The sequence below is a fragment of the Lutra lutra genome, chromosome 8, assembly GCF_902655055.1.
Source record: "Lutra lutra chromosome 8, mLutLut1.2, whole genome shotgun sequence".
In the NCBI taxonomy this organism is placed as follows: domain Eukaryota; kingdom Metazoa; phylum Chordata; class Mammalia; order Carnivora; family Mustelidae; genus Lutra; species Lutra lutra.
The window spans coordinates 102,804,664-102,830,631 of record NC_062285.1 but is presented as its reverse complement, the minus strand read 5'-3'; the positions used below and the strand labels follow the sequence as shown (position 1 = coordinate 102,830,631).

General features: G+C 33.5%; 1 protein-coding gene across 1 annotated transcript in view; it reads right to left on the bottom strand.

The window, feature by feature from the left end:
- Nucleotides 1–1,043: 1,043 nt before the first annotated feature.
- The window catches only part of ZDHHC17 (zinc finger DHHC-type palmitoyltransferase 17), an 88,517-nt gene continuing 63,592 nt past the window's right edge, over nt 1,044–25,968 (bottom strand). Inside the window, exons 9-17 of the mRNA XM_047740492.1 lie at nt 25,012–25,154; nt 23,203–23,303; nt 14,474–14,598; nt 13,322–13,384; nt 10,569–10,662; nt 9,429–9,512; nt 7,787–7,944; nt 6,567–6,661; nt 1,044–3,915 (exon numbers count right to left, since the gene is read on the bottom strand). Of these exons, the coding sequence (XP_047596448.1) occupies nt 3,777–3,915; nt 6,567–6,661; nt 7,787–7,944; nt 9,429–9,512; nt 10,569–10,662; nt 13,322–13,384; nt 14,474–14,598; nt 23,203–23,303; nt 25,012–25,154 (1,002 nt within the window). The 3' untranslated portion in view covers nt 1,044–3,776. The remainder of the gene's footprint in view (nt 3,916–6,566; nt 6,662–7,786; nt 7,945–9,428; nt 9,513–10,568; nt 10,663–13,321; nt 13,385–14,473; nt 14,599–23,202; nt 23,304–25,011; nt 25,155–25,968) is intronic.

Below are 25,968 nucleotides of genomic sequence, written 5' to 3'. Positions count from 1 at the left end.
TTTTATCCAAATAAATGATATTCTTGTAAAATTTCTCTGAGCAAAAAATTCATACTCAAAGACAAAAAGTTTTCTAAAAGGCACATCTGGTTCCTGGAGTTTGTGACCTAGCTGACCTAGATCAAGGAACATTTTGAATATTCCACTTGCAGTTACAGACTTTTCTATTTTATACCCACATAAAGATATTTAATAAATAACTCTTAAACCAACAACTTTATGGAACCGAAGATTTACTTTTTGACAAGAAGCTAAGACTGACTGTCCTGATATGTATCATTTGTTTCCAGTTATTTCTATAAACTCTTAGAACCAGATATCCTTATCATAGGTACAATCTACCAAACTGGAAAGGGCTGGGGGAACCAGACAAGTAAATGATGAGGAGGAGGAGGAAAGCACCTGCCATGAAAACTGATGACTTGCTGTAGAATTTGTTTCATTTTTACACTAGTTCAAAATATTGTTACTTGAGTTCTATACAGCTCTGGATGCTTCACTTTAAATATCATAAAATAATTATGAAATGAGTATCAGTCCAATCTGAAAATATTTAATATCACTGGGTTCTCAAACCATAAACAATCCTGTGAACAGGCAGGAAAGAGGTCCTTCAAAAATTCTGCTTTTTAAATTCCCCAATGAAGCTGTCATGCACAGCTTAAGCAACTGAGATCAATGTTCGACAGGTTTCCTTTTCTAAAATTTTACTGGTGTCTTTAGACAATACTTACATTTAAAACGTGGAGATTCATACAACCCCTGGGCAATTCTATGCATTCTATGGAATGCAAAATTCTTAAAGAAAAATTTATTCCTTTTATTTAAAAAGTATTCATCACATACATGTACATACACACGGAATTGGACATTTTGAAAGAATGCTACCACCACATTTTACTTTTGCTAATTTCTAGTCCTGCCGCTTGCATCCTAGTTGACCCAAATATAAATACACAGAATAATCTTTTTATATCACAGGTACTACTACCAGTGTTTCATCAATTTCTTGAAGTGAACTGAGCAAAATAACAAGCACACACTTAAGAGTCAATATTTATTCTGATTAATATTTTACAAAATTTTGACAGATTTAATTTATGTAAGGAGAGCTAATTTATTAAACACTTTACAGGTTTTTCTTTCCACAGAGTAACACGGTAAGTAGCAAAATAATACTTGGCACAGTTATAAATAAAATACGAAATAAAAATACCCATAGCTTAAGTATAATGATGCTGTTTTATGCCTATTAATATTTCAAATAAACCCCTGGGAACAATAAAAAACAAAGAAAAAAAAAGTAATTTATGTTCAGGGCTGAGAAATAAGTTCTTATTTGCTAATAGTATCCCATTAAGCTGATACGAACTATCCCCCAAAGGGTCACCTTCATACACAACTTTAGAACTGGGTTAAGCTGGTTCCACACATAAGACTTACAAAATAAGTAAACAGACGGTACAGTACACTGCTGCATAGTTGGCTCTCCACCATCTGACCATCTCTAAGTTTTAGATTTCACCGGTACTGTGAGATGGTTAGTACTAAAGCATTAACATTGCTAGTATGTTCCATGTACTTACAGATCTATAGTATTTTTTCTGTTTAACTGAAAGACATCTCTTTTGCACCGAAAAGAATATTGTACCACAAAGAAAGAACATGGTAACAACACTCTTATCCAAACTCTGAGAATACCACCATTGTATTCAACTGTTAATAAAAATGTATTCAATAAAAATTACAACTGAGTCTTTATGTGAAGTGGCTCAAAATACAAAAAATTAAAACAAATTCTAGCCTTTTATAAATAACTTCAAATTTAAAAATTATCTAAAATTTCCCCCAATTAGTAGTCAAAACTAGCGGAGACATTTGTAAAGTTAACCAATTTTTTACATTCTATGACAAAATGGCACAATGCTATTGCCACCCCACACCCATCTTTTCCCTTTTCAAAAATAAAGTACATATGCCAATTTTCTAATATTAAAACACTCAAATACACTAAAGGTAATCTTTCTGATGTGTGACTTATGGTCAAAGAAACTACTATATAAAAATGGTACTTGGAAATACTGAACATCAACTATATACAATTTTCACTGCTCCTCTTACTAAGGCAAGGGGCGGGTATACCACTAGATTGCTGAAATACCTGTAATCTGCATTTTACAGAGAATACTAATTTTACCAAGCATCAGACATGCAGTGAACTTGCAGGGTATAATGCCTATTAACAGCAATATTGAACATCACTAGAAGCTCATTAGTTATCTCCCCTTTCTTTTTGGTTGGATAAAATGAAATGAGCAGCTTTAAATACACTAACACATAGAGACACAAAGAGAAAACTATTTGATAAATTATTTATATACAGATACACAATCTTTACACTGGTCTAGGATCTGTCAGTCTGACCACCCTTTTCCCACCCTCCCCCAAGCCCATTCCCTCTCACAGGTTTGCCACAGGTTGCTCGAACCACAGTTTGCTACAACACTTAAGAGGACTAAACCAAGTCTCACTCTGTAAACAATATTTATGGAAGCAGTGACTAGTAGTTCACCGTGAGAGTATGGAAATGCTGCAACAAAAATTGATCAGTGCATCACATTTAACAATAAGAAAACCTTTCTGAAATTGTTTCAGACAGCTTAACAAATTTTAAAACATTCGGTATTGGGAAAATTGAAATAATCTTGAGGATTAAATTCTTTCTGATAGGTCACTTTTTAAAAACCATAATATACCATTAGCTTTTCTTTTATTCACATGTGCTGTATGTACAGAGATCATGCTCCATCTTTAGCTAAACTCCATTATTTTGTCTACAATTTATTTTGCAGCTCAGAATTCTAGAAGTATACCCATTTATCTCTATTACTGAGAATTTTGCATTAACTTTTTTGTTCTGTCTTGAAATTACCTCAACTCTTAAAAATTGGGACTGTTTGCACAGTAAATTAAATTCTAATTTATGCTTTACTGGATAGTATGTGCTAGTATACATTCTATGAGGTGTATCATGCACTTAGTAGGGCTTTTAAGTTTGAACAAAATAACATGACTTACTATACTCATGCAAGTGCTTTATTATCAGACCATAAAACCTCAGAGCAAGGTTACTACAAATTATTTCACTGAACTAGAAATATATCAGCATTGCAACAGCTGATGGCAATAAAATATTATTAGCACATATTTTTGTGAACATTATTTTCTTGTGCCCTTGAAGACATATTACAGCAGATCCCTAATAAAACCACATGATTTTTATCACAGTATTTACATGTACATTCTAAAATGTACATAATACTAGCCTGAATCAATTTAAGACAACTCTCCTGGAATTAAATGCAACAGTCATAGTAGATTGCATCATAAAATTTAGCTGTATACCATAAATTTAGTTTTAGCTAGAATCAAACATTTCTGATCAGTATACCATGTCTGTCAACAGAATAAGTTCATTCTTTATTCATGAAAAATGTTATGAGAACAAAACCAAAAAGTTGAGTATGTTGTGAATTCCCACATTAAGAACCATTAAAATTCCTTTTACGATCTTTATTCTTCCCAGAAGTGGCAGTGTGCTCTGTCCATGTTTACTTTTGTTAATAAAAGTGTTGAGAAAAAGACTAAAATTCACCGTTAGCCCTACATATAGCATGCTATTGTTCAAAAAATGTGGATTCGAGTGTGAGAGAGACACGGACAGACACAATTTTCAGGCACCACTCAGCAATATGCTTCATAGGATAAAGATGTTGCTACACGAGCTGGTACCCAGATCCTGATATTTGGTCATATTCTATTGTATACTGCCTGGTCCAGTCCACGATAACAGGACGAAAGAGGCCACAGCATCGAAATTCAAAGAAGTCTATAATATTCCTTACACATCCATGGCTAAAACACCCCCCAAAAAAAGGAAAAAGGAAAAGTCTATTAGTACAATAATTTAATATATGAGTTTAATATAATTTTGGTCTTTAAGGTATTTTTTTCTGAACTTAAAAACTTAGGTTACTTGCCAGAAAGAACCTGTTTATAACTCTATAAAATATACATGCATTCATGTTTCTTCACAGCTCTGCCAACAATAATTTTTCTTCTCTCTTTTGGTAATTTAATTGGGTGACACAATGATATTTTAAAGTTATTCAAATCTGCATTTCTTTCATTACTGTGTCATATGTAATTTTTGATAAAACCTTTCCTTGATGGGTGGCTCTTTGGCAAGGAGACAAACTATATCCAAAATTGAAAAAGTAAAACACAAAATAATTATAAATAGCACGTAGCTGGCAATGTATCTAAAAGTAACAATTTAAGAAAAAATATGTCAAGAATAAATTCAAGGAATTTTAGGACTTCAAGAACACTTCTGGAAAAGCTGTCACTGTTTTACATTTTATACAATAATTGTGCCTATGGGAGAATTCTCAAAATTACCCAACTGACTCCTTTATTTTTGCTTTTATTTAAAAGTCTGTATGCTTTCCAGAAGCATGCAATAATTAATAGCATTACAAAAGCTTGAAGGTAGTAGGCACGTAGCAGCTTGAGTAAAACTCAAGTTTTAAATATTTCATATAATTAGGAAACTACTACTTCTCGGCATCAAACTGAATGTAAGATTAAATATATATATATATATATATTTAGAAATACATATATATATATATGAATGAATATATATGAATCTCTTGGATAAATGGTTTTGGGAAAACTGGACAGCCAAGTGCAAAAAAATGAAACTGAACCACTATTCTACACCACACACAAAAATTGAAATTGGTTTCAAGGCCTGGATGCAACATTCGAAACCAAGCTGCTAGAAGAAAACATGTCGTAGGCTTCCTGACATGGGTGCTGGCAGTGAAATTTTCAATAAGTCACCAAAAGCAAAGGCAACAAATGCAAAAGAAACAACAAGTGAGACTGTATTAAAATAGCCTCTGTACAGCAAAAGAAACCATCAACAAAATGAAAAGGCAACCTACTGAATGGTAAAAAATTTGTGCAGATCATATATCCAATAAGGGGATCAATATCCAAAATATATAAAGAACTCATACAACTCAAAAAAATTCAATTAGAAAATGGGCAGAAGATCTGAACAGACATTTTTTCAAAGATAAACAGATGGCCAAAGGATACATGAAAAGATGCTCAACATCACTAATCTTCAAGGAAATGCAAATCAAACTCACAATGAGATAGTACCTCATACCTCTTAGAATGACTATTACTAAGAAGACAAAAAATAACAGGTGTTGGTGAGGATGTGGAGAAAAGGGAACCCTTGTGCACTACTGGTAGGAGGGTAAATTGGTGCAGCCACTAGGAAAACATTATGAAGTACTCAAAAAAAAAAAAAAAAAAAAAGATGGTACTACCATATTATCCAGCAATTCCAATTCTGAATATTTATCAAAAAAACAAAACAACAAAAAAACCCCTCAAGAAACAAAAAATGGAACAAACAGAAAAATCCACTCTAACTCGAAAAGACACATGCACTGCCATGTTCACTGCAGCACCATTTACAACAACTAGGACATGGAAATGACCTAAAGACAAAAACCATGTAATCTCATTTATATATGGAATCTAAACAAACAAACACAACCAAACTCATTGATACAGAGAATAGATTGGTGGTTGCCAGAAGCTGAGGGTGGGGTGTGGGCGAAATGGGTGAAGGGAGTCAAAAAGTACAAACATAAAATTAATAAGTCCTGGGGATACAATGAACAGTACTGTGACTATTTTTTTTAATTCTATTTTTTCAGTGTGCATCTTGACTATTATTAATACTACTCTGTTGCATACTTGAAAGTTGCCAAGACACATCTAAAAAGTTCTCATCATAACGAAAAAAATTCTGTGACTATGTTTGGTGACAAATGTTAATCAGACTTATTGTGCGGGTCATTCTGCAATACACACACATCAAATCACTATGTTGTACATCTAAAATTAATATAATGTCATATGTTGATTATACCTGAATTTAAAAAGGAAAAATAAATAAAACTGGGTGTATAGAAATTTTTGTGTCATGAAGAGGGCAAATAAAACAATTCAAACTGAAAAGCTGCTGCCCCAGAGTCTAGAAAATTCCCCTAAACATGAATTTCAGTTGACTGTATTTTTAAAATCATATTTCAATTCTGTGTATACATTTATCAATGAAAATTTATAGAAACTTACAGCAATATTAAAGCTGTATGTTAATGTATAATAGTATGTTTATACTAAATGTTAGTAGTTCAATAGGTTTTGGATTGTGCAACTAAGAAAAAGAATGACACAAATCTATATACAGTTAATGTCATGAATTTTAAAGTAATAGTAAACTAACCAATGCTATATCTGGCAGGAATCTTAGAATTCAGTAGGATTTATAAGCTATTTTACACACTGCTAAGCACAAGAAATATTTCATTTCATATCCTATTGACTTAAAGATGTATTTCTCTTTGATGTATTCACTAGATATTTGCTAAGTTATATGCCAAAAGAAAATATTAAATTTATAAACATGTACGTACTTGAATGGGCTTTCAATAGATGTTGTTGTGACTTTAAAGTGCTTGTATCTTCTGGCATTCATCCTTTCATTTGTAGTAATACCTAAACATGATATCTAAGAGGTAAGAGAAAGCAAACTATTAACTCTCTCTGATATAAATGAAGTATTAATGTAAAATAAGTTAATTCTCAAGAAGACTAGGATAGAGAGAAAAATGAAGTTTGTTTCTGGTTTTCCAATGGGAGATCATCAAGCTAGTTTACATATCACTTTGACTCTTGTGAGAAGTAGCCAGTTAAACAAGAAAAATATTAAAAAACAGGTTATCTGGTATTGTGTGTGGGGAGAGATGGACACTATGTACACAGATCACCTCTCCATCAGCCCCTTAAAAATTGAGCTTTTAGAAAAATCCTTAATTAAGAAAAGGTTCTTGAATAAATACTGGTATTTATAGGTAATAAAACGTTCCTTAATAAACACAAAACTAATGGCATCATCGATCTAATCTCACACCTATATTCAACTGAATATATCTGAATCAAGAACAATAGAAATAAGTTCTGTTAAAAGTAGCACTGAGGGGCGCCTGGGTGGCTCAGAGGGTTGGGGCCTCTGCCTTCGCCTCAGGTCATGATCCCAGAGTCCTGGGATCGAGCCCCGCATCGGGCTCTCTGCTCAGCAGGGAGCCTGCTTCCCTTCCTCTCTCTGCCTGCCTCTCTGCCTACTTGTGATCTCTGTCTGTCAAATAAATAAATAAAATCTTATCTTAAAAAAAAAAAAGTAGCACTGAAAAGTCAGGGGCGCCCAGGTGGCTCAATCTGTTAACCATCTGCCTTCAGCTCAGGTCATGATCTCAGGATCCTGGGATGGAGCCCTGCTTCGGGCTTCCTGCTCAGCAGGAAGCCTGCTTCTTTGCTAATCCCTCTCCCTCTGCAGCTCCCTACTGCTTGTACTCTCTGTCAAATAAATAAAATCCTTAAAATAAAAAAGAAAATTCATAATGTAAGAACAAAGTTCATAATAGAAGAAGAAGGAGAGAAGGAAGGAAAGAGGGCAGTAGAAAGGGGAAAAAAAAGGAAAAGTAAAGAAAGAATAAAGGAAGAGTAAGGAAAGTAAATTGAAAATTTTAAACCTTGAAAAGTAGAAGTGGTTAAAAAGAGAATGCATTATTATCTCTTTTAACAGGGAATGAAGTGTTAATTGTTAATGAAGAACCAACCATGTACACGCACATACCTGGTACATCTGACACATGAGTAACACAGCCACCCACATGAAATGAAAAACACTGTTCAGAAACATCCAAAACATCCAAGGTGAACATGTAGCAATTTGAGTAATATATGTCCAAAATCCATCCTTGGTGTAACTGGTCTCACAGTGGAGTCCCCAGTCTAAAATGAGAACAGAAGTTTCACGTTTACTTAGTAATCATCCAACCACTTCACAAAGGCATCTGCAGTTGGCACCACTTAGAAACCATGATCCAAATCCAAAGTCATTTAGCAGATGACTTTGAATGCAAATTTTTATACTCCTAAATACCCAATAATTAGTAAAAAAAATTAGTATATAATTAGTAAAAAAAAAAAAAACACAGCAAAGAGAGAAATGGAAAAAGCACCATCCAATCTAAAAAAAAAACACTACTGTACTTGAACAATACACAGTTTTTAGTTGTTTGGTACTGCACACACATACAGTAGTTAACATTACCTTTATTCAGAGATGATATGTATATAAGTGAAATGGGGCGGGGAGGGGCAGGACATATAGCACTAGAAGACCAACTTGATGAGGGAGGACTTTTTCCAAAACAGAAATCTCTTCTTTTAGAGCTGCTGCCATTAAAAAAACTACTGTTGTTAGCAGGACCATGTTCTCCTCAGGTCTATTGGGCCAGAAACTATAAGTCAAGACCTTTGACCAAATCTTTCTCTCTATTAATGTGTATGTGAGGAAGTAGACTGTTATTAGGGGAATAACAGACACTATTCTTAATATGTCTGAAAATCGAAGGACTAGGAAATCATCCTTCTACAACTTATTTTTAAGCCAGGATCTAATACATATTTATATGCTAAGTACACCAAGTCCTGAAGCATAGTAACTAATACCTTCGTTTAAACTCTTCTCAAATCACATTCTCAATGCAATAAAAACCCATCATTACCCCTACACCCATATGATCAAGAGAATGACAACTTATTCCTAAAAAAAATATCTTCTAGGGGTGCCTGGGTGGCTTAGTCGTTAAGTATCTGCCTTCAGCTCAGGTCACGAGCCCAGGGTCCTGATATCAAGCCCTGCATCGGACTCCCTGCTCATTGGGAAGCCTGCTTCTCCCTCTGCCTGCTGCTCCCCCTGCTTGTGCTACCTCTCTCCCTGTCTCTCTGTCAAATAAATAAAATCTTTAAAAAAAAAGTATCTTCTAACCCCTTTTAATATTCTCTAATAGGCAACAGTTACACCTTACTTTTTGAAATATTTCTAGTTCTGCATGAAGTTAACTGCATTTTCCCAGTGGTTTGGTACTAAAGAGCACCTAGCAAAGTCACAAAATCTTTAAGTTACTAGAGTAAAGCAAGCATGTGATGTAAAATATGTTGGCGTCTTTCACCCAGAAGCATTTCAAAGACTATCAAACCAACATGTTTTTCAAAGGACACATATATTAAAACAGCCGATTATTCTGTTGCTTATACTGTATGTTGAATACATTTATAGTTCCGCATCTGTTCTTCTCTTTATGGTTCATTGTAGTAAGGTGCCCCATAATTTTTAGTTAAAAGACTTGTCATTATTATATATTGTTAATATGGTAAGCAAAAGTATACAAACATTTGTTTTCAGAAAGTAAAAAGCTAACTGTACTCACAAGAAATACAACCATAAATCATCCAGCAGATCATAAAAAGCAAGAAGAATAGGTAGCCCATAAAGTATCTATGGTTGCCTGCACCTAAAGAACAGAGAAGCAATTTTTTCAGCTAAGAAGAAAACAACTAGAAATGTACCTTTTGGGGATGGGGGTAAAGGAATGCCATGAATGATAGGATCTGGACAATAACTACATACATTATTTATCTTACAAAATGTTCTTCAGGAAAATAAAGGTGCCCGGATGGCTCAGTTGGTTAAGCGTCTGGCTTCGGTTCAGGTCATGACCCAGTCTGAAATCCAGTCTCAATCAGGCTCCCTCCCTGCTCAGCGGGGGTGGGGGGGGGGCTACCTCTCCCTATTCCCCCCCACTTGTATACTCTCTCACTCTTGCTCTCTCTCAAATCTAAAAATATTTTTAAAAATAAAGCTTAAAATAAGAATGTTCATAACTACAAAGATGTGATGACTATAATGACGTTGATTCTGAAGTCAAGAGTCCCAATGAACCAAATGAACTACAATTTTGAGTTTTACCCTACTGTTTGCTTTGTAAGGTTTAAAATAACCAATTTTATCTTATTTTTATAAACTTTATAATCCAATTTTTAAAAGACTTCTTCTCAACAATCACACAACCTTTGCAATGTTTCCCTGTTGTCACCTCATACAAATCCAGGGCCATCTCTTAGACCACTTAGTTCACACTTCCTCACACACCATTCTTGAACACTAAGGTATATAGAGTTTTTATCTGTCATTCCTCTCTGCTTCTGTACACAAGAGCCTTCCAAATATTTTTACTGCTGTAACTTTCTCCAGTTTAACTAAAAAGCAATACTATCTGCATCCTTATCTATTTCACTATTATCCAATACAGAAAATAAGAATAGGCACCAGAAAGAATTGATAAATATCAATCTTTTCCAGAGACTGATTTTATAACTTTTGCCCCCCTCTTTCTCACAACTGAGTTGCTGTTTGTCAATCAGAAGATTAACTGGGGGGCACAGGGGAGCAGGGCTATAATAAAAGAGTAGGAGTGAAGTTTCTACCATCTACTTTAATGCTGTATTTCATAAGTTACCTACAATAACTTAAATGAACAATGCACTCAGGAATTATTAATAAAACTTACCTACACAGTTACCCACCCATGGGCAATGATGATCAAATTTTGCTATGCAGCGGTTGCACACACCACAATGCTTGGACCTCACTGGTTTCCGTATCTGTTAATAAGCATTTTAAAAGATTACGAAAGGCATTACACTGAAGAAAGGAAAGCTGAGCATTTATTTTCTCAAAATGCAATTATGAAGAAAACAAAACTGTATTTCCAAAGGCAAAAAACAAAAACCACTACCGTATTGTTTAACGAGATGTCAAGTGCAACAACAAAGGTAAAAAGGATAAGGCCACTATGGAATGTAAGAATGGGGTAGAACCATCACTTTATAAAAATAATTAAGGATCTAAGACCAATTTGCTGTTGCGATGAATGATACTATATTTAATTCACATCCCTCAAGTTTCTGAATAATAAAAACATCACTCTCCAGGCTTCTAAATAAAAGCTATTGTGTTAATGGTCATGACACTGGTTCTTATTTAACAAAATTAAACTGTTCCTTAGTAAAAGGAAGGCCAAATTAGAAACGAATAAAAGCAGCTTTTAAAATGCAAAATCATTAATAACATGTCTTCCCAAAGTTAACAAATCTAATTAAAACCAGTAAGTATACACACATCTTTCTCTTTCAGTGGCTCCTGAGATCTCAGATAAAGGTACAACATCTCCTCTGCTGAACTCCATGACTCATCTAAGAAAGTACACCATGCTTACCAAGCTTAGGTAGTCCCTATTACTTCAAAAACATAAAATACATTCATTATTCAGCTCCTGACAGGCAATAAAGAATTCATACTTATGATGCCTTATTGTTTTAGGTGAAATGTCTCACTCTGTATTACTCGGAATCAGCCAAATGAATAAAGAGCTCATTAGAACTCATTAGTGATCTTTGAAGGGCTGCTAGTCCTAAAGCTGAGTACATGACAAGAGCTAGTTATTAAACCACGCCAGAAACAAAATTTATAATATCCTTCACTGGTCTTTCAATAAAAGCACTGCCATTTCTCCACCAGTTTGTATGAGATTATCTGTCATTCTGAGGCACTAAGAAAAAGCATCGGTTGACTATGCAGTCCTTACATGTACTAAAATGATCTGTGGACTCTTAAAGAAAAGATTCACTTGTTCTTCACCATAGATATGAAACTACATCTATTTAGGAGAAAGAAGAAGGATGTATTAAGCAAATTTTATCTCCGTTTTCAACTCTCAGCTACATTTCCCCTTTGGGCAATACTTGTCAATGAATTCTAAACAAAGACGGACACGAGGCTCCTGAACATGACAGGCTCCTCGTTCACTTACAGAGTAATTCATTTTTAGGAAATTCTGATTTACATGTGGCTTCTTAGGGACTTGTCTACTTATCAAAGGAAGGATACCCATATAATGACAAATACCTCTGCCAATCTGAATTATTTTATAATAGGACATGTTCTTTTCTTTACAACACCAAATCACCTATCCAGAAGTACCTGGCTTATAATAATATAATAAAACATTCATGCTAGAATGATAAAAATAACCTTGTTCATGCCCTCGGATACTTATTTAACAATGAAACTATACTGAGTGACTCTATAAAGAGTTTGCCACATGGCAAACATCAGCAATGCACACTTGGCTTTGTGGAATGGAATAGTATGTCCCAAGATCACCAGAATAAAAAATGTTCTGAACATTAAGGTGCTAATCCTGTAAACTAGCCACTGTAAAGCACAGAAACAAAACCCTTTTTAAAGAATGCTTGAAAATACAAAAGAATCCAGTCAACACCTTAAAGTTGCTTCCAAAAGTAAAGCAGTATATATTTTGAATGTTCAAAATTCTAACTGTTTGGTCAAGGAATGTTAGGTGGAACAATTTAAACAATCTGTAGAGTCAGAGCTCCATTTCAAAGGCTCATTCCATAATCCCAAACTAAGTCAATTCTCTTGTTATTTACATGTCAAGACGTTAGTTCAGTGATAGTATATAACTTAAAGGTATAAAAGGATTGAGTTTCAGGTATGATTTAGGGATTAGGAAAACATGATTTAACTGCTGTGGCAAAATTGATATTTTTCTCAAGAACTAATTATATAAATTAACAAAATAATTAAGACACAAAACTATTATTCTTTAGAAATTTGAGATCTATAATAATACAAACAATGTATTACTATACCTGATTCCATAAGTAAATGCTATTTAATTTCATTTATATCTTTCTTTATGACCTGGTTGAAGATGACAACTTTTAATATCAATGACAAAATAGTGCTCAAAGTTCCATAAATCCCCCAAGACAAAGAGATAACTACTCAAACTGAACCATTTTAGAAGCCACACTGTCTTATCTAACAGATTTTCCCACTGTGACTTCTAAATATAAGAATAAATGTTTTCTTAAAATATCTAGGAAAACAGTATTAGGGAAGCATAATAAACCTCTGATTTTTAAAATATTTTATTAATTTTTTCTTTGCTGAGTTACGTTAAGAAAGAAAAAGAAATTAAGGAGGAATACAAATGAATGGTACCTCAAATCAGAAGTATAGTCAAGGTTTACCATCAGGGGGAACAAGCACATTGGGAGGAGACATCTTTTTACCATCTTTCTCCTTACACTATGGTCTAAAAGGAATGTCACAGCGGGGGCAGAGGGGACATGAAATGTGCTCCACAGAACAAACTATTCTCCTTGTTCCCCACCCCTTCTATGCTATGCTGCTGCTATGGGAAGAAGAGAGAAAGAGTAAAGAAAAAAATACTACCAAACAGGTACTGCAGAATATACTGAGGTCCAGACTTCCTGTCTCTGCAAGTTCAACTATTGTCTGTGAATTAAAAATATATATATTTTATTCAAAACTGAACAATGTTCACCAACTACAGTGCCATCAATATGAATCAATAAACATGATATCCTCATTTTTATTTAACCAATGTTTTCTGCTCAAAATAAATCTTTTATTAATTTACTTCTGCTATTTCATTATGATATGAATAAAGAAATTTTCTTTCTTGGGTCTATGAAAATGCAACTCTGAACTCAGGGGAATACTCCTCTGAGAATAAAACTAAGTCACCTACCCTAAGAAATGTTCTGTTTAGATTTTGAAGACAGACATGAAAATAAACTTAAATTCAGTAAAGAACTGAATCTTCAGAACTGGATTATGTATGACTAAGAAAACCTTACCGAACCCATCAGCAGTAATGTCTAAAGAATACTGTAAAATATAAGGGTAGCAATCTCTATGTAGGCTAGAAAAGGGGGGATTAGACCCTAAGAACCTGTTACTGTTTTAGTCTACTGTGGACAGTAATAATTCATCAGTATTTGTTTTGTTTTTGGCGACTGGATAAAATAGCTCTTAACATAGTTTAACTGCCTCCAATCTAATTTAATTCTCTACTTACACAACATCTTTGGATTGTAAATTTGGTTTTCTAAAGTACCTGGGCTTTAGATGAGGGGGTGCCTTGAATTTTATATATATACATACACACACACATATATTTGTTGTTGAACACACACATAAATATATATATTATTGAAACACAGTATCTGAAATATCACCAGTTTACTGATCCTCCAGTTACACAGTCATTTAATAAACATTTCCTGAATTCTTATTATTTGCTGAGGGTTTTCAGAGATGTTTAAAATGCTGTAGTCATCCCTCAAAGCAATCACAACTCTTATAAAGGAGAGAAACATGGAATTTAAAAATGTCATGAAAGTGTAAGGACAGACATTCAGGAGTACCAAGGGTGAGCAACAACCACGCATAATCTCAATTTGGTTTGAAACTTCTTTATGTTCTAAAAGATAGTTTCTTTCTTTGTATGCTAATATCTGGTATAAATACTGATAATTTGGCAATTAAATACATGTAACTAGTTAGATTCTATCTTGCTACCTTTTTCTTTTGTTCTTCTGTAGCTTTAATAATCCCTGGGTCTGATTTCCAAGATTTTCCAAAATTGTAGAAAAGTGCAACACTATTGGCAAGGAATGGAAGATGGATAAATAAAAAGTTGAGATGTGCCTGAAGTTAAGGAATCTAAAGAAGCAATGATAAATGAGTTACTATCATAGGTAAACTTATAATCTGTAAGATTTTACCACATACACACACACACACACACACACACACACACAGAGAACACCTACCAAGAAAAAAATACAAGCTGATTTATCTATTATATCAAAATATATTTCTAACTTATATTCATAACTGAATATAAAAAATAAAAATGTGATTTCTTTATAAACTTTAAACCATGTAGGATAAGCTTTCTGAAACATAAAAAGTCAGTAACACATTAAAAATTCAGTAAATACATTATTTTTTTTTTAAAGATTTTATTTATTTATTTGTTAGAGAGAGAGAGAGAGCGAGCACAGGCAGACAGAGCGGCAGGCAGAGGCAGAGGGAGAAGCAGGCTCCCCACAGAACAAGGAGCCCGATGTGGGACTCGATCCCAGGACTCTGGGATCATGACCTGAGCCGAAGGCAGCAGCTTAACCAACTGAGCCACCCAGGCGTCCCAGTAAATACATTATTTTTAAATGATCATTATTTCTTCTGATCAAAAATGAAAGGATTTCTCATGTTCAAAGTTCTAACATATTACTTTATATGCATTAAAGTCTTTATATATCTACCACTTAAGATATCAACCCAGTTATTTAAAAGATTGCTTTTAAATTCTCTTTATTGCCTTTTTTGAACACATCCAAACTGACCCTAATTTTAAAAAAGTATTCATAAACTTGCTTTAAACGGAAGATTTCTATGTTTACATTTTTCCTAATTTCACCTAATGAAAATATAAGAAAGGTACTAGGCTTTATAAATATAAATGAGGAATCAAAAATTACTTAACACTAAGAAAAATAATGTTGCTAGAGCAACACACTTCTGAGGCACAAAATATCTGAAATACTCAAATACTATTTTCAAGATTTTATGCAGGTACAAGTATCAACAGCTAAAAGTCTCTTGAGAATAAAGCTGGGTAAATGTACATGCAAAGAATACGGAACCCTGGAATTTTTCAGGAGCAGGACCTTTATACACTGTAAGTTTTAAAAGGTGCTAACATGAAAATAGCTCAGGTTCTTAAAGCCTGGATTAAATTTGCAAGGGGGCTAAACAGCAGCTCAAGAGAGGACTACAGATTTAAAAGAGATAGGATATTCAAGAATTAAATATCAGATGAACTTACGGAATTTCTTTGCATGATCTTTAAAAGTAAAGAGATTAGATCTTTAAATGATAGTTTGAACTTAGCTTTAGTAATAAGTCACACCATTTAGTTTTTTAAATTTACATACAAAAATTTACAAACTCTCCAGAAATGGCATGGTTGTTTTTATAAAGGTTTAAAACAACCCTTTTTCCCCTATAAAATCAGAAAACACTAAAAAGTACAAAGGCAAAATCAATACCTCCACAACCCAGGGACAATTCCTTTTATACTTGGTAGTCTGCATTTTTAATAATTGAGATTATAGTGTTTTTATGAACATTAGTAAAGCAAGTAACACCTATTAATCAACTAAATGGTTTTTAATCTGCGCAAAAACTCTTTTCCCATGTTACAGATGACAAACCTGAGACAGAGGTTAACTAAATAGTCCAAAGTTGCAGAATAAATTAAAGGTGGAGCTGGTATTAAAATCCAGGCTCTTTTTTACCTGTGCTATTTGGCCTCTCCAAATGCACTCAGCAGAAGATACTCGGTCCTTAGATATCAGAACAATATCTTTGGATATGAACATACTTAAGGGTCGATGTATATTTTTATAAGGTCAGATGATTTCCAGAAAGATATACCAATTTAAAATCCCACTAACATCACATATTGCTTGATTACTACATTTCCACCAGCTTCAAGCAAAGAAAAGAGCTGTCAATTTTAGAAGCAAAATAAACCTTATTTTATTGTCTTAATTTGTATTTGTTTTACGTTTCAACAGTCCTCAGATTAAATAAAGAAGTTATGTGTCATCAATGTTTTCATTTAAATGTTTATGGAATCTTTTTTCACACTTAACTCTTTCATCTACTTGGATGTTATTTTGATGCCTGCTGTGAACTGCAGCTCTAACTTACTGTAATAGCCAACAAAATAAAACAAAAACAGTAAACCAAATGAATCAACTGCAAAATACCAGCAACAACTTCAGAAAGGGGACTAGCCACACTACACTATAAAGTTCAACTGGAGATCAACAAAAGACAGCTCTGGTAATGCAAGCTGCCTGGGGTAGCTCTTAATCCCACCTCCACTTGTATAAGCAGCATAAAAAATGCAGATGAGAAGATAAAGTCAGAATTCTCATCAGTCCCACCTGGCCCTCTGCTGTGGATTGAATCTTGTCCCACCCCCAAAACCCCCCCACCCAAATTAATATGAAGCTTTAACCTCCAATGTGACTATTTCTGGAAATAGGGTCTCTAGGAGGTAATTAAGGTTAAATGAGGTCATAAGGGTAGGACCCTAATCCAACAGGACTGTGGCTATATAAGATTTAAGAGGAAGAAAGAAATCTCACTCTCTCTTCAGGCTGTGTGAGACACAGGGAGGAGGTAGCTGTTTGTAGGCCAGAAAAAGAATCCTGACCTAACATAATCATGCTGGCATCCTTATCGAGAACTGTGAGAAAATCAATTTCTTTGTTTGCGCTAACCAGTCTATGTTACTTTGTAACAGCAAAGATCTAAACATCAAATTATTCTGCAACTTAAATAGAATTTTTATCAAAATTGCATTAGGCTTTCCACAGAACTTAAAAAAACTGATTCTAAAAAACTCTAAACAAAGTGCAAAAAAGCTAAAATATTCCTGAGAAACAAAAAAGCTGGAAAACTTGGCCTACCAGATATCATAATTTAAGACTAAAGCTTTAGTGGAAAGGTGGGGTAGGGGGAGGATGGAATAAATAGAAGGGGATCAAGAGTACACTTATCATGATGAGCACAGTGTAATATATAGAATTATTGAATCATATTGTACGCCTCCAACTGACATAACATTGTATGTTATCTATACTGTGAGGAAGGAAGTTAGGAAATTAAGAAGTTAGGAAGGAAGGAAAGAAGGAGAAAGCTATAGTAAGAACAGTACTGACACAAGCAAAGAGATCAATATACTGAATAGAGTACAGTAAAACTGATAAAATATCAAGGTTGATATTACAACTGAGTGAGGAAAGGGTATATTGGAGCAATGAGTTCCCTAATATGCAAAAAGACAGACACACACACACCCTCACATCATTCAGTATACACAGTAGTCAAATACACATGAATTAAAAAATAAATTGGATATCTTTAATGACTTCAGAAACACCTGCGGATGCACACACACTCACACAAATGATATACAGAATATTTACAGCAATAACTGCCAGAATTCACAGAAAGTAGTGACTGGATACCTGAAGATAGATACTAAGAAGCTTAGAGAATATTACAAGAAAACTAGAGAAGATAAACACAAAAAACTGAAGAAGTCCTAACAGTAAACTGCAGGAAAAAAACACTTAAGAGGAAAATGTCTAAGAGAAGATGGTGAAAATGTTAATTTAGCAATGTGTTCATTTTTATATGTAATCATCCCAGCTTCCATCTTCAGTTTAAGCTTAATTTAACTTAAAACCTGACTGAAAACTAATTTGTTTTTAGACATAAAATTTCTAATATCCTATCATCAATATTTTTTCACTTACTACATCCTAAGTATAAGCCCACATCGAGTCTTAGATAAGCATTTTAAAGGCTATTTTATCCCATACTACACAAAGCTAATTGATAACTATTCCCCATTCAGAATGGATACTTACGTTGTTTCCATTTTTCCCCCTATTATAAACAGTACTACAGCAAACAGCCTTGTAAATAAATTTTAGATCTTATCTCTGATGATTTACTTATGAATAAGTGTGTTTTTTTAAACTTTCTAATTTTACCTTATTTTACATTAATTGAAAAGTTCAATCCTTTAAAATCTTAAATCTGGGGCACCTGGGTGGCTCAGTGGGTTAAAGCCTCTGCCTTCAGCTCGGGTCATGATCCTGGGATCCTGGGATTGAGCCCCGCATCGGGCTCTCTGCCCAGCGGGGAGCCTGCTTCCTCCTCTCTCTCTGTCTGCCTCTCTGCCTACTTTGTGATCTCTGTCAAATAAATAAATAAAATCTTTAAAAAATAAAAAAAAAAAATAAAAATCTTAAATCTGCTAGTTTGATAAATCTGGGGCATTTTAAGTAATAATCTTTTTATATTTGTATATTATTCTTTCTCCTAAAGATAATCTCCTAAAGATTTTTTTCCCCTAAAGAAACTTAGCAAAAATCCTTAAAACTATAAGAAGAGTTGCCCAACACAACTTACACTTCTACATCCATCAAATCTTAATTTTAATGATATCATATGTACATACTCTTTGACAACCTATTCCTTTAAATTTTTGAGATACACAGGCCTGGGCTACTTTGCAGTATTTCTTAGTACAAAGCTGCACAATTCTGCTTTGCATAACATTGATCTGATTCATATTTGCAGTCTTGATTTGCCACTGCAACCTTAGATTTCGGATCACTGCCATTTTTAGTCTTTTGTGTAAGGTTAGCCTTTCAGTGATTAAACTTAAGTCCAAATAAATTGCATCCATCACATTTTATTAAATTTAGCATTTCTGATAAAGCCTATTTTACTCAATGCCTATGATATATTTTTTTCATTTTTTCCAAATCTCTCAATTTTAAAAATATCTAAGAACTGACATAGGAAGTAGCAACCCAGCGTTAGCATAATGATATTCTCAGTTTTTATTTAAATTACTGGCAAGTATTCTAAATCACTTTAACCTTCAAATTTACTTTTAAATATCATCTATTATAAATATGCCCCAATTAGTTTTCCTTTATAAATCTGATTGTCTTTTTAAAGCTCTTTCTACATGTTGCTTTTCAGGAAGGTTTAAAAACTTAAAATTATGTTCAGAGTATAAAATAAGACAACTGAAGATACACTGTTATCAGGTCAAAAAGCTGGGCAAGAATCTTGATAATTACCTATCTATGTGAATTTGGGCAAGACCTAACAACTTCTCTGAACCTCAATGTTTCCATCAGTTAGAAAACAGGATTAGGATTAATGTGGTTTGTTTTCCTAATGGCAAAATTGCTCTGGGAACTAAGTCAATCAATAGATCTGAAACAACTATAAAACCAAAAAACACTGAATAAATGTAAGGTATATAGGAGATGACAATAATTTAATGAACAGTAGAAAAGACTAAGAACTTGTTAGGACAAATAATTTAGATCAATAAAAAATTCATTACACTACAAAACACTTAAGCTGGGTATCCTATTATGGGAAACTAAAATAAAATTTATACAGTTGATCCTCGTGCCTACTTGCTAAAATTTATTTGTAACTCCAAAATCAGTACTCATGGTGCTTTTACAGTCATACACAGTTATATGCAAAGTGGCAAAAAATACGAGTCACCCTATGTACACAATGCCGGTTGAGCTGAACGAGGCAGTAGTCCGCCTACTTGTTCCAGCTCTCATACTGTAAACAAGTTATCTTTTCACGGTCGATTTTGTGCCACACTTTTTCCCTATTAGCGCTTTTTGTTGGCTATTTTGCTATTTAAAATGGCCTCCTACTCTAGTGCTGACGTGTTATCTAATGTTTTCCTAAACACAAGAGGGCTGTGATGTGCCTTACAGAGATAACAGGTGTGTTAGATACGCTTTGTTCAGGCATGGATTATAATGCAGCTGGCTGTAAAGTTCAGTGTTAATCAATTAGTGATAAATATTAAACTTGATATTTATACAGAAACACATATAAAACGAAGGTTATGTACTGATGGCTGACAAAAATGTGTGACCAGAGATTTGCCATTTATTTTTACCCTAGGAGCAACAGGTTTAGTATTTGCTGATTCAGTGTTTGCAGCAACTTCAGAGAACATAATTAGTGCATATAATGAAAATTGACTGTAACTCTATTTTTCACAACTGGTCTAATCAGTTTAAATTACATATGAGGAAAGTGGCAGAATCAACAGCAAAGAGGCTGAAGGTCAACAAAATAGATACTCGCTGACAAAAGCTGCCATTTTTAACTCCATTATCTTAATCATTATCTTGTATCATGAACCTTATGACTCTTTCCTAACATCCTTTGTGCTTCCATTATAAATTATTCTGGGCTCTTTCTGTTCCCTTCTTATATAGGTTTCCTGAGCACTTATCTCTGCCCTCAAAGTTTAATACTGAAAAACAGGAAAAAAAAAAAAAAATACAGCTCTAAAATCACATAGGGCATGGAGATCTGGTTCTTTTATAACATAGAGAAGCATGAACTTTTTTTTTTTAATAATCAGAATTTAAAGTTATTTGTGATTTCATTCCACATTCCATGAGCAACACACACATATACAAACATTCAAATAAGAGAAATCATAAATGTCACTTAAAACTTATGGACACAATGATCCAGTCACACTTACTTAACATTTTTTACATGTCAGGTATGTCCTAAGTTTTATTACATTCAACTCAAGAAGTCTATGAGACCGTACTATGATAATCCCTCCTTTACAGACAAGTATAAAAACCTGATATTCTCATACTATAATTTTTATTTGAAAAATTAAATACATGCAATTTGTTTAGTGCATCTAAAAAATGAACTTTATGACAATCTATTCTAAAGGTAGAATTATTCAAATAAGGCAAGTTAAATTGACTTGATTGGGCTGACCTTCCTTTCAAAATCTACCTGTTACATTCTCAACTCCCTAGAAACTTGCATAGCTATTTTATTCTATCTCCAAATAAGGAAGAAAAAAAGGAAAAAAGTCAGACTACATAAAATGCTCTGGCATAAAGTTTTCATTATTTGTAATTTACTAATTTTTCTGCTTTTCTCTCTACTTATATGCACAACAGATTAAGAGAAGAGCAACAGTCTAAAATTATTTTGAGATGTGAATCTGACTTTTCTCATGATATAAAATTTACTGTCCAATTTAGGAAACAAAATGAGAAAATATGTCTGGAATACTAATGTCATTTCAGAGGTCAGTGCTTTTTGTAAATTTAAAATAGACGAGGTAACAAAAGTAAGCACACCCGTTTTACCTAAATGTTCCAATGAGACAATTCTAATGTTTAATAAATCCTTGAAGAACAATTTTTATGTCAAAGCTTACTACAAGGCAGAATTAGCTTGTGAAAACTGCCACATGGAAATATTTCAAAAGATACTTATGCTAAGGAAATATTTTTTAAGCACTATACTTTCTGAAACTAATCATTTAACACTATAAAAATGTAAGAATGACAGGCAAAATTCTATGCCTCAGTCTCAAAATAAGCATTTTTATTTTTCAATACTTTGTTTTCACTTAAAACAAAACAAGACAATAAAAAGAACACAATGGTCTAAAATGCAAGACTGTGAAGTAAAACTAGGTATTAATTAAAGTTATTCAGAACAGTCATAAGCCAACAAAAAAGGCATTCCATTTAAAAACCTATTTTATGTTTTTTATGGTAATGTTTTGAAAAGTGATTTATTAACAGACATTTGTGAAACATGTGCCTTTATTTTAATAAAACAGACTGTCTTACCGATTGAGCTTTTTCTACATAAAAATGTCAAAAGTTGACCTTGGTCTTATTTCTTCGATATACACACATGCACATCACATGATTACAATTTCAACTTATTACTTTTTTAAAGCATACTACATTGAAATAATCAGCAAACATTTGAAGATACAGTACTGCGTGCCTTTCATGATGCAAAAGAGAAAATTTACTGCTACCAACCACAAAATTTAAAAAGTTTAATATTTAGAGAAAACAGTTTGATACTGAAACATGAAAATCACAGTTTAGTAAAAAAAAAAAGGTTTCAAAAGGTGTTGTTGAATAAGATTGAAACAGACTAGCCTGTGTTTCCTTTTTGCCTTCCTTTTTTTTTTTTTTTTTTTTTTAAAGTGTGTGTTTCTATCCCAGCCTTATCAGAGTCTAGCTATAGATCTGGGCAAGGATAACAGCTTAACCTATTTAAGCCCAAATTTTCTCATCTATAAAATATGAAGATAAAAATATTAACATATAGGGGCACCTGAGTGGCTCAGTGAGTTAAAGACTTTGCCTTTGGCTCAGGTCATGATCCCAGGGTTCTGGGATGGAGCCCCACATCCGGCTCTCTGCTCGGTAGGGAGCCTGCTTCCCCCTCTCTCTCTGCCTGCCTCTCTGCCTACTTGTGATCTCTGTCTGTCAAATAAACAAATAAAATCTTTAAAAAAAATTAACATATAGAATGTGTATTAAATACAAAGTATTTATGCCCTTTAAACACTCAATAAATAATAGCTACTATTATTACTGATGTAGTCATTGAAAGCAGCTTTCAAAAGTGATCTCTAAAATATGAAACATTTGAAAACAATATTTACTTTGGTTCACACTTATTATTTTCCTAGAAATACTGTTTTACTGCAGCAAATCATTAGTTGCTTAGTCCTAATGTTAAATTGTTATAACACATTCATTTAAATAACAAAAATTGCTTTAGATACGACCTTTATAACCAAAGGATATCATTCCAAAACCAGAAGAACCATGTTACATACATCCAGAATTTGGTTGCCAAATATATTCCAAGGGGCAATGCACTATGCATTGAATGATCAAAAAAGGATCTGCAAAATACAAGTTTTTAAAAAATTTGAGCTATTTTCTTGTAAAAATGAGTAATAATTTAAATGAAAATTATACACATTCCACATAGTTTAATGGTTTCCTCTGGTTTAATTAAAACCCAGAAATCCAGGATGCTTAAATACCAAGAGCATTTTTCATGGTAATCAATAATAAGTACACAGCTGAATCAGTCAGCAAGATTCTGAAGCTCCTAATTTGCCAAGAAATAGAATTATAATTCTGTGTACTTTTCAACCTCAGAATTTCAGTCTATTCTTATTCTCTTAAATTAATAATTCACTTTAGTAATATTTAGTAACTATCATTTGGCATATTCTTCACCAAAGACAAATAATTTTGACCAACGAGTACAAAGTAGTCCTCCAGTTTTTATGTTTCATTATTTTTCCTTACCTATACACTCTTGGTTAAGCTTTTAGTACAGCTTTTCAAATAGAATGAACTGGTCAATGTAATGGAATTGAAGGTCATTATGTACAGAATTTAGACTGGGGGGGGAATGTGTATTAATGAATTATATTAAACATAAGCAGGATCAACTATCCATGTAAGCTAAGTAGGAAGTCTTCCTACTTATGGGATCCCTTGGAGCTCCTAGAAACACTAAACTAGAATTAAGCCTCTTGCTGACAGTTAACACGTTAGTATATTACCAGCCATTCTCATCTCTGTGTATATTTTCAGAACTCCTTTTTTTTGAAATTCAGGTGAAAACAAAGTACTCAAGAAACAGAGGTACACAGAAAGTTCTAGATCATAGACAACTGCCTAGGTTTGCTGAATGGGCAACTTAAAGGAATGAGATCTAAGGACAGAAGAAAGGAAAAGATCACAATGTTCTAAAGAAAAATGAAGGAGGAAAAGACACAAAGGCTGAGTCTTACTGCATATGCTTAGATTCTCTCTACCTTAGTACTAAAAATCAAACCTCCTTCTTGCATATTGCTTAAGACCAAAGAAAATATAATTCCTATGGAAAGGTAAGCTCAAGAATTTATAATTACCTAGAAATATACAATATGTACATTACAGGTAAAGTTGAACGAGCTTAAGTCTACTTCTACTGAAATGTTTTAAAATTGTATTTTAGCCTTAAAAATTCTATGTTAAACTTTGATCAATGAAAGTACTTATAGAATTTCAACATTTCCATTTGTTTTCTATAGTTAAGGGTCTCTCATGGTTTATCTCCCTCTCTTGATTTCTGCCTATTCAGTTTTCCCTCCCTTCCCCTATAATCCTCTATGCTGTTTCTTACATTCCACATATAAGTGAAACCATATGATACAGTCTTTCTCTGATTGACCTGGGGTTGCAGGAGGGGAGTTGGGGGGGTGGTGAGGTAACTGGGTGATGGGCATTAAGGAGGGCATGTGATGTGATGAGCACTGGGTGTTACATGGAACTGATGAATTACTGAACTCTACATCTGAAAATAATGATGTACTATATGTTGGTGAAATGAATTTAAATTTAAAAAGATAAAAGAAAAAAAATAATTTCAACATTAAAAAACCTGAGGAAATTTCAGGTATGTCTGCCAAAATTCTTTAACATTAAATTAAAATGAAACATGTTACATAAAGGCAGTGTTCTAAATATACAAAATGTTAATTTTACATAGCAGGGTCCAAATTATATCCTCTCATGCAGAGTTAAAAATATAGTTAAAAACAACATACTTACTTTGAAAGAAATTGTACTGTAGCCCAAACGCCACCATACATTAGCCCTTTAATGAGCCAAGAATCAATATTTAGGTCTGCTATAAACCCAACCAGCCAAATAACTAGGAATGGAGTTCCTAGCATTACTTTCTGCCGAAATTCCTGTACAAAAAAACGAAAAACAAAAAACAAAAACTAGAAAGTTTGCATGTTTCAAGTAATCTGAATGTGAACCATTGTTATCTTTGTGTAAACATGCCAAAAGTGCAATTTATTAATTCAAATATACCTCCTACGCACAGCTACTATTCAAGGTGCTAGCCTCAGTCTTCTATAGACAGGCATTAAACAGACAATTTAAAAGTACTTAAGTAAAATTGTGGAAAATGAGAATTTTAGTTATAGGAGTGGGTGTAGATATTAAGATACAGAAGACAGCAGTACCACCTGTCAACACGTGAATAAACTAGAAAATAGTTCATGATGATGATACCCCACTAACACGGCCATTGATCACTAGAGAGAGAACCAGAATGACTTGACCTTTTAAGAGCTACATTCTCAGGTTAAGAAACCTAAGAATCCTCACCTGAAGAAGATACTTTGAATGATACATACAAACAGTACGCTAAAACATTAAAATGAGATAGAAAATAAAATCAAATAATACACAGGGTTCCAGAGTTCAGAGAATGAAGATTATGTGCTTGTAAACACATATTAAAGCATAGTGCTTAATACTCTGGAGGTACTTCCACTGCATTTTTGTACTGACTAGTTGTTACTAAGTATATTTCTAAGTACAAGACCTATCTATATCTACTTCCTTATAACATCCATCAAAGTTATATCTTCAGAGCAACACAAAGTCAAGTGTATTGCCTCCTCCACACTGCAGCCCCTCACAGGCAGCTACCAAGTCTCTGGAGGTACCTTAAGTGACAGAACAATGTAAGATCTCCCAGCTATGATCTAA